Here is a 13886-nt window from a genome sequence, read left to right on the forward strand (position 1 = left end):
GTTTTTGACAGTACCAATTAAATTAGATTAAAAATTCTTTAGCGAGATAAACAAAATAATGACAAAATATTTTTGGCAAGGGAAAAGATCGAGGATTGGTTTGAAAATGTTACAAGATGCAAGAATAAGAGATGGTTTTGGTCTCCCTAACTGGGAGATATACTATCAGGCAACAGCAATGACATGGATTAAGGCAGTGTTTCCCAACCTTTTTTGAGCCGCGGCACATTATTCATGTTTTCAAAATTCTGGGGAACACTGAAGGGGTGAGGGGCGGGGGGGCTAAAGAAAAGTTTGGACAAAAAAAATATCTCTTCCTCCATTTCACTCTATTTCTCCCTCCCTCTTTCTCTCTCTTCCTTCCCTTCTTTCTCTCCATCCCTCTTTCTTTCTTTCTTCCTCTCTTTTTTGCTCTCTTTCTCTCTCCCTCCTTCCCTCCCTCTATGTCTTTTCCTCTCCCTCCTTCCCCCCTTTCTTTCTCTCTCTCTCTCTTGCTTTCTTTCCCTCTCTTTCTCTTGCTTTCTTTTTCTCATTCTCCCCTCCTTTTTCTCTCTCTCTCTCTCTTCCTCTCTCGTTCACCATGCCAGCAACAGAGAGAAAAAGAAAGAGCGAGAGAGAGCCGGAGAGAGAGTGGAGTGCGCAGCAGCCATCAGCCTCCTCGCCCTCCCAGACGTCCCCAGCGCCCGGCCTCGCGCCGCCTCCCATTAGCCCGGCCGAAAGCCACACAGTCCCGGACTCCCGGATCGCTTGCTTCTCCAGCCAGCATGGCGCTTTCCTGGGCAGATGGCTTTGCTGACCAGAGAAGCGAGCGATCCGGGAGTCCGGGACTGTGTGGCTTTGCGCCATGAAGAGAAAACGGCAGCAGGGAAAAGTCGGCCGTTTTCTCTTCATGGCGCAAAGCCACACAGTCCCGGACTTCCGGATTGCTCGCCCCAAAGCAGGAGGCGGCGGCGGAGGAGGAGAGTGGGTGGATTGGGCGGGCAATGGGGCAGGGCGGAGAAGCCAGGGGTGCGTTTGGCCAGAGGCACCGTGGGGAGGCAGGGGCAGGGAGGTGCGGCAGTAGGTGCCTCCGGCCAAACGCGCCCCTGGCTTCTCCGCCCTGCCCCATTGCCCGCCCGATCCGCCCACTCTCCTCCGCCACCTCTCGCCGCGGCACACCTGACGGTGTCTCGTGGCACACTAGTGTGCCACGGCACACCGGTTGGGAAACGCTGGATTAAGGAATGTATTTTACTTAGAAATAGAAGGCTCTTAATTCTAGAAAGGTGTTTGTTTGTTTGTTTGTTTGTTTGTTTGTTTATTTATTTATTTATTAGATTTGTATGCCGCCCCTCTCTGTAGACTCGGTAAAAAGACAATATAAAGAAATCTAATATTAAAAGTAATGTAAAAAACCCCAATTTAAGAAACCAATCATACATAGAGACATACCATGCATAAATTTTATAAGCCTAGGGAGAAGGGAATATCTCAATTCCCCCATGCCTGACGACAGAGGTGGGTTTAAGGAGCTTACGAAAGGCAAGGAGGGTGGGGGCAACTCTGATATCTGGGGGGAGTTGGTTCCAGAGGGTTGGGGCCGCCACAGAGAAGGCTCTTCCCCTGGGTCCCGCCAAATGACATTGTTTAGTCAACGGGACCCGGAGAAGGCCAACTCTGTGGGACCTAACTGGTCACTGGGATTCGTGCAGCAGAAGACGGTCCGGAGATATTCTGGTCCGATGCCATGAAGGGCTTTATAGGTCATAACCAACACTTTGAATTGTGACTGGAAACCGATCGGCAACCAATGCAGACTGCGGAGTGTTGGTGTGACATGGGCATATTTAGGAAGGCCCATGATAGCTCTCGCAGCTGCATTCTGCATGATCTGAAGTTTACGAACACTTTTCAAAGGCAGCCCCATGTAGAGAGCGTTACAGTAGTCAAGGGTATGATTTACAAATTGGATAGCACACATTTCTTGGGTATGAAGGACATAAAATACATAGCTACTTCCACAGACATTTTATAAGGAACTCGTTACTCTTAGTTTGGAAAAAGTGAAAGCTAAACACTATTTAAAAATACCTTATTGGCTCTCGGTATTAGAGACTTTGACACACCCAAGTAGAATAGATTGGAACTATATTGACATTTTATTAAAAAGAGTCAAGTTGAAATCCACAACAGAATTAGAAAATCAAGGCATAAAAATGGATTGGTACTTGAGGATGCAACTGCAAGCAATATTTGAAAAAGACATTAAAGCAGAAGGAATAAATTTGGAAAAAAAATTGGACAAGATCATAACAGGAACAGATGCCATCAAAAAGAGAAGTAATAAGAAAAATAATGGATTGTGTTGAAATGAATCGGCTTACAATGAGAATTAAGGAAAAAGAAGACTTGGAGTTCTCCACTGCACTGCTTCAGAGAGTCCAAGGTGGGTTATTATTCAGCCTGATTGGCAGGGACTGAGTTAAAAATTAGCATAATTGTTATGTCCCGCCCACCACTACCCTCCTTAGGTCAGTCTAAAAAACTCAGTCATAGTGTAGGGACGCTGAGTTTCTTCTCTCCTCGAGAGAGTAAATTGTTTGTTAATAAATGCTGGTTTTTGTCTAACTATTTCTCTCTTTTCTATTACAGGATGAAGAGAAAGGGAATTTCTCTGAGAGCCTCTTCCCTCTGGGGTACTGCTCTCCAACTCGACAACCCTGAGGGGCCTCTGCTCTCTGGAGCACTGCCCCAACGACAGGGAAGATGGCCAAGGGGTCCCTGACGTTTGCGCTCATACCCCCCACCCACCCCGCCCCCCCTCGCCGCCGCCGTCGCCATTCGCGCTACCAGTTCCCGATGTTTTCAATGAAGAAATCAGCTGTTCGGCGGTCTCGCATGTGGCCGCTGATTCGTTTCAAGCGGCAAGGAAGCCGCGGCGATGGGAATATGCCCGAAAAGAGGCATCAGCTGTTTGGCGGCGTAGCGAGAGGCCGCCCGATCTTCAAAGCGGCGAGAGGAGCTGCGAAAGCAAATCGCTTGTTTTTCGGAGGGGGCTGCCAGCAGGTCACGGAGATGACCAAGGCAGAATATATAATTTCAAGGGGGTGACCCATGGAGCTGCAGGCAACAGGGCACTATGACGCCTCATTCGCCGGGGGAAAGTTGGCTCCACCCCCTCGGGGGACGCCATTTTTGCAGCAGCAGTGGGACGCTGAGCCAGTGAGTCAGCAAAGGCTAGCACTCGAGGGCAGCCATAGTTTCCTCCAGGAAGGAGAGGGGCGTGGCCATTACACCATTGGAGGACTAGTCTCTCCCAACCACAGGAAGTTGGTGACTACTTCCTCTAAGGGCTGAGATAGCATTTTCTCTATTGTGCATCCAGTCCCTGGTGAATCAATCCCTTTGGTGTTACCGGTACCGTGAGTGTTTATAATTACAATGTCTCAACAACAGACTAATCCTTCTGATCCGGCTGTCCCCTCCACCAGTAAGGGGAAGGATAAGAGCCACAGCTCAAAATCCAAGGGGAAGTCCTCCCAATCTTCAGCGGCCTTGAGGGAGGCTGAGAAAAAGATCAAGGCCCTAGAGGCCCAATTGGAATTAAATAAGCCAAGGCAAGGTCCTAGTCCTTCTGCCACTTCCATTCCACAACATCATCAAAGCCCCTCTGGCTCTGCTGTTCCCTTTGAGGGACCACATCTCTCTGCAGCTGGGGAATTGTCTCCTGACCACCCATTGAGTGCCCCATCTCTATCAGAGGGGATTCAAAGAACAGAATGGCCCAGACCATCTCAATCATGGTCTCAATCTGCGCAGCCGCCGGCAGCCACCTTTACCCCAACTGCAGCGGGCCTCAGAGGACCCATGGACAACTGGCAGGTGATGTCCCCTTTGCTACAGGACATGATAGCGTCGGCATACTCCCAGGGCATCGCAGTGGGTGCCCAGCAACGCCCATCTCCCCTGCCACCTCGGGCCAGCAGATCAGACCCTTGGCAAGCACCTGCTCCTGCTCCCTCCTTACATGATTCCTTTCAGGAGGACTTCGAGCCAGGAGAGATGGCCTCAGATGCAGAGGATGAACTCTCAGGGGATGAGGCCAACTTACCAGAGCAACCTTGTTTAGAACCCTCTTGAATAAGGCCAAGGCCACGCTGCTGCCAGATAACTCATCTAAACCAGCTGGCCAAGAAGTGGGCATCATGCCAGCGGCCAGACTGATTAATGAGCCCCAGAGGGAATCAGAGCATATTCCTGCAGTACCTATCTTTGCAGAAAATATTAAAAGGCCCTGGCAGAACCCATCAGCAGCCCTGGGTCCATCAGCTATTGACAAAAGGTTTTATTCCTTTGACCCAGAGGTGGAGGACCTGCTCCAGTACCCTCCAGTGGACAATCCTGTCACCTCTCTGATGTCCAACGCACTAGTACCTTCAGAGATGGCAGATGGCCTACGCCCAGGGGATAGGAGGGCTGAGAACCTGGTCAAACAAATGCACCAACTTTCGGCCTGGTCTCTGAGGGCTGCTTCGGTGGCCTCCTTCTTCAATAGGGCCTCCATCTTGTGGCTCCAAGATATGCTCTCCAGGCTAGGCCCGGAGGACGCTCGCCTACACCAGGATATTAATAAACTCATTGCCACTGCTAAATTCTCTGCAGATGCCACCCTTGCGTCTGCAAGATTCTCATCTCGAGCACTGGCAACTAATCTCTCTGCCAGAAGATTGGTTTGGCTTCGGTCATGGCAGGCAGATGTGAAATCAAAATGGCGCCTTTCCACTGCACCATATCAGGGTACTAAGCTCTTTGGTGAGTCGTTGGACTCTGTCCTAATCGAGGACAGAGACAAAAGAAAGGTGTTGCCAAGGTCAGCGAGAAGACAAGATAGGCGAGGGGCTCCCTACTTTCGCAGACAGTCCTTTCGGCCGGAGACATCCTCGACTTCATCCCCAGTTGCCCGGACCTATGGACAAGGGACTTATACCCAACCATCTTTTCGATCTGACAGAGGCGGATATGGGGATAGGAACCGCCAGTTTCAGCAATCTCGCAGATCCTATCGAGGCGGCAACAGAGGGGGATTCCGCAAAGAGAAGTGACTCCAGCCACGACCCGCCCATCAGTGGACGCCTGCAATTCTTCACCGAAGTTTGGGGCTCCATCTCCACCGACGTATGGGCCTTAGAGACGGTGAGTCAGGGTCTGCGGATAAACTTTTGGAGGACCCCTCCAGTCAGATTTATACAATGCCCCACCTTGAGTCATCCTCAAAAGAGATCTCTTATTCTTCAAGAGGTCCAACATCTCTTGGACATTGGGGCCATAGAACCGGTCCCGGCAGACCAGAGAGGCAAGGGGTTCTACTCCATAGTGTTCGTGGTCCCCAAATCCTCCAGCGGCTGCCGCCTGATCTTGAACCTCAAACAGCTGAACATTTACATCCGGTATCAGAGGTTCAAGATGCATTCATTACAAACCATCCTGGCCTCCATCCGTCATCAGGATTGGATGACCTCCATCGATCTCAAGGAGGCGTATTTGCATGTTCCGGTTCACCAGCAACACCGACAATTTCTCCGCTTTTGCCTCCAGGACCGGCACTTTCAGTACAAGGCCATGCCCTTTGGCCTGTCCTCAGCACCCAGGGCCTTCACCAAGCTACTGAATGCATTAACAGCCAGTCTCAGGTCACATTCCATACGACTGCTAGCTTATTTAGACGACATAATCGTCCTATCCAGGAGCCCTCAACGAGCCAACTGGGATTTGACCAAAACAATCGACTGCCTTCAAAGGGCAGGATTTACAATCAACCATGACAAGAGCCACTTACACCCAACCAGGTGTCTGCTCCACCTGGGAATGACAATAGATTCTGCCTCAGGCATGGTCTTCCTGTCATCAGAGAGACAGCAGAAGATACGGACACTGATATATTCAATATCACGTCGCACCAGGATCCCCCTGGCACTGCTCTCCCAATTGCTGGGAGTCTTCATCTCATGCATCAATATCGTACCATGGGCTCGGCTGCACGCCCGACCCCTACAGTGGCTTCTTCTTCCATTCCAAAGGACTCGGCTAAGCAATTCCAAGCATCGAGTGCACCTGACCACAGCGGCTCGGCTTTCCCTTCCCTGGTGGACATCACCCGCAATAGCCAGGGGTTCCCCCTTTTTGTTCCATCAGCAGGTGACAATCACCACAGATGCAAGTCTGTCCGGATGGGGAGCGCATTCTGGATCCCAGGTTGCTCAGGGCAGATGGTCAGCCTCAGACCTGACAGACCCCAACATCAACCTCCTGGAACTATGGGCAGTCTTCAGAGCACTGCAGACCTTTTCAAAGACTGTATCAGACTGTCACGTCCTCATACTAACAGACAATGTGGCAACAAGAGCCCACATAAATCACCAGGGGGGCACACGGTCGGACCGCCTAATGCAGGAGGCGCACGCCCTGATGTCTTGGGCAGAACTTCACCTCGCTTCCATCCGTGCAGAACATATTTCGGGAGTGGACAATACGCAGGCGGACTGGCTCAGCCGCACAACAATAGACCCGGGGGAATGGTCCCTGAATCTGGAGACCTTCCAACTCATAGTCCACCGTTACGGTATTCCAGTAGTGGACCTGTTTGCTTCGCATCTCAATCACCAGGTCCCACGGTTTTTCTCCCGGTTCCCAACACCGGGAGCCAAACAGACAAACGCGCTCCTGTCGCCATGGCCGACCGGCCTCCTATATGCCTTCCCTCCGGTCAGTCTAATACACAGAGTGGTAGCCAAGATCATCGCGGAGGGAGCAGACATACTTCTGGTAGCTCCTTTCTGGCCCAGGCGCCCCTGGTTTGCCGACCTGATGGACCTATCGCTGTCTCCCCCATGGAGGATTCCAGGCCATCAGATGACTCTGACACAGGGCTCCATCATTCACCCGGACCCGCAGTGGTGGAAGCTTGCCGTGTGGCGATTGAGAGGAACCGCTTGAAGGAAAGACAGGTTCCGGATAATGTCATCCACACCATACAAGCGGCACAGCGCCCATCAACCACCCGCATATACCAGGCGACCTGGGCAGCGTACAGCACCTTTTGCAGGATGCAAGGGATCTTACCTTCTGCCTCCTCAGTCCTCAACCTACTCAAGTTTCTGCAGAAGGGCCTCGACAAGGGGTTAACTCCTAACACCCTTCGCAGACAAGTAGCTGCTTTGGCCGGACCCACTCTGCCCAATCTCTCACCACCCTTGGGTTAGAGATTTTCTCCGAGGAGCAGCGAACCTGGCACCACCGGTGATTCACCATTTCCCATCCTGGGACCTACCTTTGGTTCTCCAGGCCCTCACGGCTCCACCTTTCGAACCTTTGAGGGAGGTGTCCCTTCGCATTCTTTCGATTAAAGTGGCCTTTTTAGTGGCCATAACCTCCGCACGCAGAGTTTCTGAGCTAGCGGCCCTATCAGTGCGCCCGGACTTATGCATGTTCCACCCAGACAGAGTGACTCTCCGCTTGGACCCTAGCTTCCTGCCTAAAATTAACACCCGTTTTCATAGGTCACAGGATATAGTGCTCCCAGACTTTTGCACCCATGGCTCCCACCCATCGGAGCTCCGTTGGCATAAAGTGGATGTTCGCAGAGCAGTGAAAATATACGTTCACCGTACAACTGCATTTAGGAGATCAGAAGCTCTCTTTGTTTCCTTCCTTCCCAGTTCCATGGGGAGAAAAGTTTCAGCTAGGACTATCAGCAGATGGATCCGCTCCTGTATCATTGAGGCATATAGGGCTAAATCAACTCCATTACCGGACAGAATTACTGCCCACTCAACCAGGAGTGCAGCCACCTCAGCGGCTTGGACCACACAAGCACCAATTGAGGACATCTGTAGGGCAGCCACTTGGGCTGCACCTACAACCTTTATTAGACATTATCGTTTGGACTCGTTTGCTTCTGCTGAGGCAACCTTCGGGAGAAGAGTATTGCAAAGAGTTTGTGTTCCAGTACCCCTGGGCCAGCCTAACCCTCCCTAAGGTGTTGCTTGGGTATATCCCACCTTGGACTCTCTGAAGCAGTGCAGTGGAGAAAGACCGTTGAACTTACCTGAACGGTCTTCTCGCTGCACTGCGAAGAGAATCCAAACCCGCCCGGCTTTTGGCCCAGGTGCACAGTTCAGTTAAATTCTATAGTTAAAATTGTTGAATAAATTAGCTTTGTTTCACTATTCCTTCATTTTTTCTTGACTGACCTAAGGAGGGTAGTGGTGGGCGGGACATAACAATTATGCTAATTTTTAACTCAGTCCCTGCCAATCAGGCTGAATAATAACCCACCTTGGACTCTCTTCGCAGTGCAGCGAGAAGACCGTTCAGGTAAGTTCAACGGTCCTTTTATAAACTTTGGGATAAGTTTTATGATTGGGTTGAAATAAAAAAATAGATAAAAGCATTGAATACAAGCTTAATATAATCAAAATAAACAATGTGAGAAATTAGATAAAGGTGAAATATATATGGGAAATTAAATTGGAGTGGATTGGTTAATACAAAACAAGATTTAAAAGCATGACTAATGGAAGAATTGTGTACTTTTGCTGTGTATTATTTAAACTAGAATTAATTATGTTAGATGGATTGAAATAATTGGATTTTGGACTATGATTGAGCATATTTACTATTTTTATTTTAGAGAAATTTTAAAATATATGTATGCTTATAGAAACTACTTCTACTGTTGTGTAAAATGTGTTTTTAAGCAGGAGAAAAAAACTAAAATATGTTAAAGTATGTAGAACCTTATGAATTCTGCATGAAATTTTATGTTTGGTTAAAGAATATACAGAGATTTAATTATTAAACATAATAAAAGCTGGAGCTTCTGGAAATAATGGGTGCGACTCAACTGATGAAATTAGATAAAGGAGGAAGCATTAGGTAAATGACATATACCTAAAATTAAAATATAATGGAATGAATATAGAGATATAATAAAGGAAAGTTATGATAAATATAGAGGCTATAAATTAGAGTAGCTTTTTCAGACTGTGAAATAATTGAATTAGAAATTTTCCACTCAAGGATTTTGAGGGTGTAACGGGAAGTAGAAAGGAAGAATAGAAAGAGGAGAGAGGAGAAGGGGAGTTAGAGAAGAAAGAAAGAAGGAAGGGAGAGGTAGAAGAGGAGAAGGAAGAAAGGGGAAGGAGAGGAGAGGAGAGGGGAGGGGAGCGAAGGAGTAAGAAAGTAGGAAATGGAGGCAGAATAGCCACCTGAGATAGAAAGAGAGGAGTGGGGAGAGAAAAACTTGGGACAGACTGAACATTATAAGTTAAAATTATTTTGTAATTTAGGTTATGGTTTCTTATAGTTAATATATGCTTACAATTTTATACTGAAGATATATGGATATGTTGTATGGTTGTTATGATGGAGAAAAAAGAAAAATCTTTTTGGGGGGGAAAAAGAAAGGACCCTGCTGAATGCAATGCAATGTCACTGTTCACAATTTTAAATGGTTTCTATATTTTTTCTTCTGTAACTCCATTTTAACTTTTTTTATATCTGTCTAACCTTCCTGACCCACAGATATCTGTTGCCTGTTTCCCAAACAGTGTAGCAATGTAAACCAATAATATTTTAGATGGAGCAGGAATCCACTAAGCAGCAAAAGTAATTTTCAACCATTATCTACCATGGTGCTAGTTTATTTGTACACTTATCTACCATTATCTACCATGGTGCTAGTTTATTTGTACACTTGCAGAAATAGAACTAAAAACAGTGATGTTTTTGCATTGTCCTTCCTTTTGCATTTTTCCTGTCTTGGTAAATATAATTGTGTGATGATAAATTAGGGAAGATTTGAAATTTCTGAAATCAATTTAACAGAACTTGGCAGAATTCAATTTTGTTCTATAAATAGGAATCAAATCTAATAAGCCTAAATGATTTCATGTGACACTTTGTCATTTTTCTGACATAAATTAGATTGCTTGGGTTTGCTTGCAAGGATGAGATGTTACCTGTCACTATTCTGACAGTATTTTGACAAAATCTCAATTTATTTGATTTTGAGGTTGTTTCTCCTTTCTCCTCACTATATAAATGTAAGCCACAAACTAATTTTAGTCCTCTTTTTAAGTATTTCTGATTTTATACAGAAATGCTCCAAAATAAATTTTACTTATTCGTCATAGCCCTTCTCCTGGTATCTTTTTGTATAATAAATCTTGCAATAGAGTCACTTGAATAAGTTTTTATAGAACACATTCTAAATTAAATCCAGTTCTCAATTATCCTGAGACTGCAGGAAAGTTATATATAGCACTCACACCATCTAAAATACGTGAAAGCTGCTAGAATGAAAGTTGCAACTGTATACAGATCTGTGCTCTATGAATGTCAACATTCACCAGATTTCTTCTCAAGAAAGGTAATGTTCGTATCTCTTTCTGTTCACATTGTCCTATTCAACATGAAAAGCACCATATACAGGTGAAACTCAAAACATTAGAATATTGTGCAAAAGTTCATTTATTTCAGTAATACAATTTAAAAGGTGAAACTAACATATGAGAGAGACTCATTACATGCAAAGCAAGATAGTTCAAGCCGTGATTTGTCATAATTGTGGTGATTATGGGATACAGCTCATGAAACCCTAAATTCCTCATCTCAGAAAATTAGAATATTACATGTGATCAACAAAACAAGGATTATACATAGAACAATATCAGACCTCTAAAAAGTATAAGCATGCATATGAGCTCAGTACTTGGTTTGGGCCCCTTTTACAGCAATTACTGCCCCAATGCAGCATGGAAACTATCAGCCTGTGGCACTGCTGAGGTATCATGGAAGACCAGGATGCTTCAATAGCAGCCTTCAGCTCTTCTGCATTGTTCGGTCCCATGTCTCTCATCTTTCTTTTCGAAATGCTCTTAGAATCTCTGGGGTTCAGGTCAGGTGAGTTTGCTGGCCAATCAAGCACAGTAATCCCACAGTCATTGAACCAGGTTTTGGTGCTTTTGGCAGTGTGGGCAGGTTCCAAGTCCAGCTGGAAAATGAAGTCAGCATCCCCATAAAGCTCGTCTGCGGAAGGAAGCATGAAGTGTTCCAAAATCTCCTAATAGACAGCTGCATTGACCCCGGACTTAATGAAGCATAATTGACCAACAACAGCAGATGACATGGTTCCCCAAATCAACACAGACCGTGGAAACTTCACACTGGATTTCAAGCATCTTGCTGTGTATGGCTCTCCATTCTTACTCTACACTCTGGGTCCTTGTTTCCAAATGAAATGCAAAAGATGCTCTCATCAGAAAAGAGGACTTTGGACCACTGAGCAACAGACCAGGTCTGTTTTTCTTTAGCAGAGGTAAGACACTTCTAGTGTTTGTTGTTCCTTGACAAGAGGAATACAACATTTGAAGCCCATGTCCAAGATCTGTCTATGTGTGGGGGCTCTTGATGCACTGATTCCAGCCTCAGTCCTCTTCTTGTGAAAGTCCCCAAAATTGTTGAATGGCCTTTTCCTGACAATCCTATTCAGGTTGCGGTCATCCCTACTCCTTTTGCACCTTTCCCCCCCACACACACTTTTCCTTTCCACATAACTTTCTATTAATGTGCTTTGATGCAGCACTTTGGGAACTCCAACTTCATTTGCAATTACCTTTTGAGGCTTCCCCTCCTTATGGAGGGTGTCAATGATGTTTTTCTGCAGTCAGCAGTCTTTCCCATGATTGTGATTCCTACTGAACCAGACTGAGAGACCATTTAAAGGCCCAGGAACCCTTTGCAGGTGTTATGGCTTAATTGTCTAATTAGAGTAGGACCTTTGAACGTGGATTATTGCACCTTTTCACAATATTCTAATTTTCTGAGACTGTGGATTTGGGGTTTTCATGAACTGTATCCCATAATCATCACAATTATGACAAATCACGGCTTGAACAATATTGCGTTGCATGTAATGAGTCTTTTATTATTTTCACCTTTTATGTTGAATTATTGAAATAAATGAACTTTTGCAAAGTATTTTAATTTTTCAAGTTTCATCTGTACTGTATACTCTTAGGTATCTGCTATCAGTGGAATATATATAACCTTGTCTGGTTCCTGGATTCTAAGGTACTTTCAAGTGCAATTATAGTATCACTGACATTCAAAGATCATTTTAGAAGTTTCAGTGATGTCATTCTTGTCAATCTTATTCTCTTTCTCCCTTTTTTCTACCAATATTGTATTTTCTTATAGATGACTGCTTGTGAAATTAAGTTTGCTGTCCATGTGGAATCAGTGCTGAACCATGTACCCCAGCCTGAATACAGACAGCTATTAGTGGAGGCCATCCTTGTACTGACCCTATTGTCAGAAATAGATGTGAACAGCATTGGGGGTATAATTCATGTGGATCGAATTGTGCACATAGCAAGTGACCTCTTCCTTCAGGAACAGGTAGGTGTAATTTGTTTGTTTGTTTGTTTGTTTGTTTGTTTGTTTTTGATTTGATTTATATGCCGCCCCTGTCCGTATGGAGGATTTCCTCTTACCTAAAGAGACTTTTAAATGTGTGGAATTTGAGAGGATTGTTAGATAGGCGGTCCATAGGAGAGTCCCCATTTATATATACCCTATTTCACTATTCACTGTTAATACCCATTTTGTTGCTCAATCCTGAAGGCAAGATACGGAGAAATGACTTATTGTCAGCTACTTTTCTTATTTGCATTCTCTCAAGCAAGGTATTTATTGAAACAATTAAAAGAACAATTGCCAAATATCCTTAATATTTTGTATATTTTAGAAAGGACTTGATTGTGGCAATCTTTAATATCAACCCTTTCATTAGAGCTACATTTGGGCTCTGCATTATACCAAAAATCCCTGTAGCTTTAACAGTTTGTTTACTCTTGCTTATCTATATTATATAATGGATTTTGTGGCAATCACCTAAGTCGAACAAGTGATAGTACAAAATATTATAGTCAAATCAGACATGCATGATTTGTGATTTTTTTTCTAGTTTCTTTAGAGATAATAGGGCAAGCCTTCCTGACTTTTGTGACTATTTTATTTATGACGGGCTTATTTTAGAGCTTTGTTTGTTTGTTTGTTTTGAGGTTTCCTACTTCAAAATAACAGAATATTGACATCAACTGTTGGCAAGTTCAATCTTGAATAAGCTTTTACAGCTGCAGAATTAAGTCGGGGGGGGGGGGGGCTGTTCATGCTGCCAGTATCTCAGGTTCCCCATTTCTCATATTCAGAAAAAAAGTTGGATTTAATTTTGAATTTAGCTTTTATTCAGTTAAATTATTCTTGCATTCTGGTTCTATGACTGTCTAGTCCATTCACTATTGACTATTGAAAAAATACATTCCTTTCTTAAACAGATCATTGTATTCTGTTTAAACTCCCCCAAAATAAATTTGTTTTTGTGATCTGTTAACCCTGTTTGAATTCTCTTTCTGTAGCAATTTATGGATTGTGGCTTAATTTATTGGCTTTTTCCATCTATGGATGTGATTTCTGAAAAATAATAACAAAACCTCTGTATGCAGATTTATTCATTTATTCTAGATTCATTCTTCAGCCTGAGTTTCACTGACCTTTATTATAATAAAATAATTGTATAATACATGCATTTCTTATCAATCATATACTATTCTCTCTGTTATTCCATCTGATCTACACTAGATTTTTTTCTTTTTATGACCTTGTAATTCTTTAATTTGGGATAGAGTCAGGCGACTGAATGGAGCTTGAACGTTTAGTGGCTGGAGGCCCTTCCTGATGCCTGTGTTGAGTGTGCAGCAGATACTATCTCTTTCTGCCCTGAAAGAGAAATATCTGAGGCTGCCTAGGATTGAATTCTCAACCTTCCAAGTGGGAGGCGATCATCT

At 44.8% G+C, this 13886-nt stretch overlaps 1 protein-coding gene across 3 annotated transcripts in view; it reads left to right on the forward strand.

Annotated features, from left to right (window-relative positions):
* The window catches only part of PHKA2 (phosphorylase kinase regulatory subunit alpha 2), a 105111-nt gene that overhangs the window by 86420 nt on the left and 4805 nt on the right, over positions 1–13886 (forward strand). For all 3 annotated transcript variants that reach the window (XM_070750744.1, XM_070750745.1, XM_070750746.1), the window contains one exon: positions 12238–12438. In XM_070750744.1, coding sequence (XP_070606845.1) covers positions 12238–12438 — 201 coding nt within the window. The remainder of the gene's footprint in view (positions 1–12237; positions 12439–13886) is intronic.

This window comes from Erythrolamprus reginae, chromosome 4, assembly GCF_031021105.1.
Source record: "Erythrolamprus reginae isolate rEryReg1 chromosome 4, rEryReg1.hap1, whole genome shotgun sequence".
NCBI classification, from domain to species: Eukaryota; Metazoa; Chordata; class Lepidosauria; order Squamata; family Dipsadidae; genus Erythrolamprus; species Erythrolamprus reginae.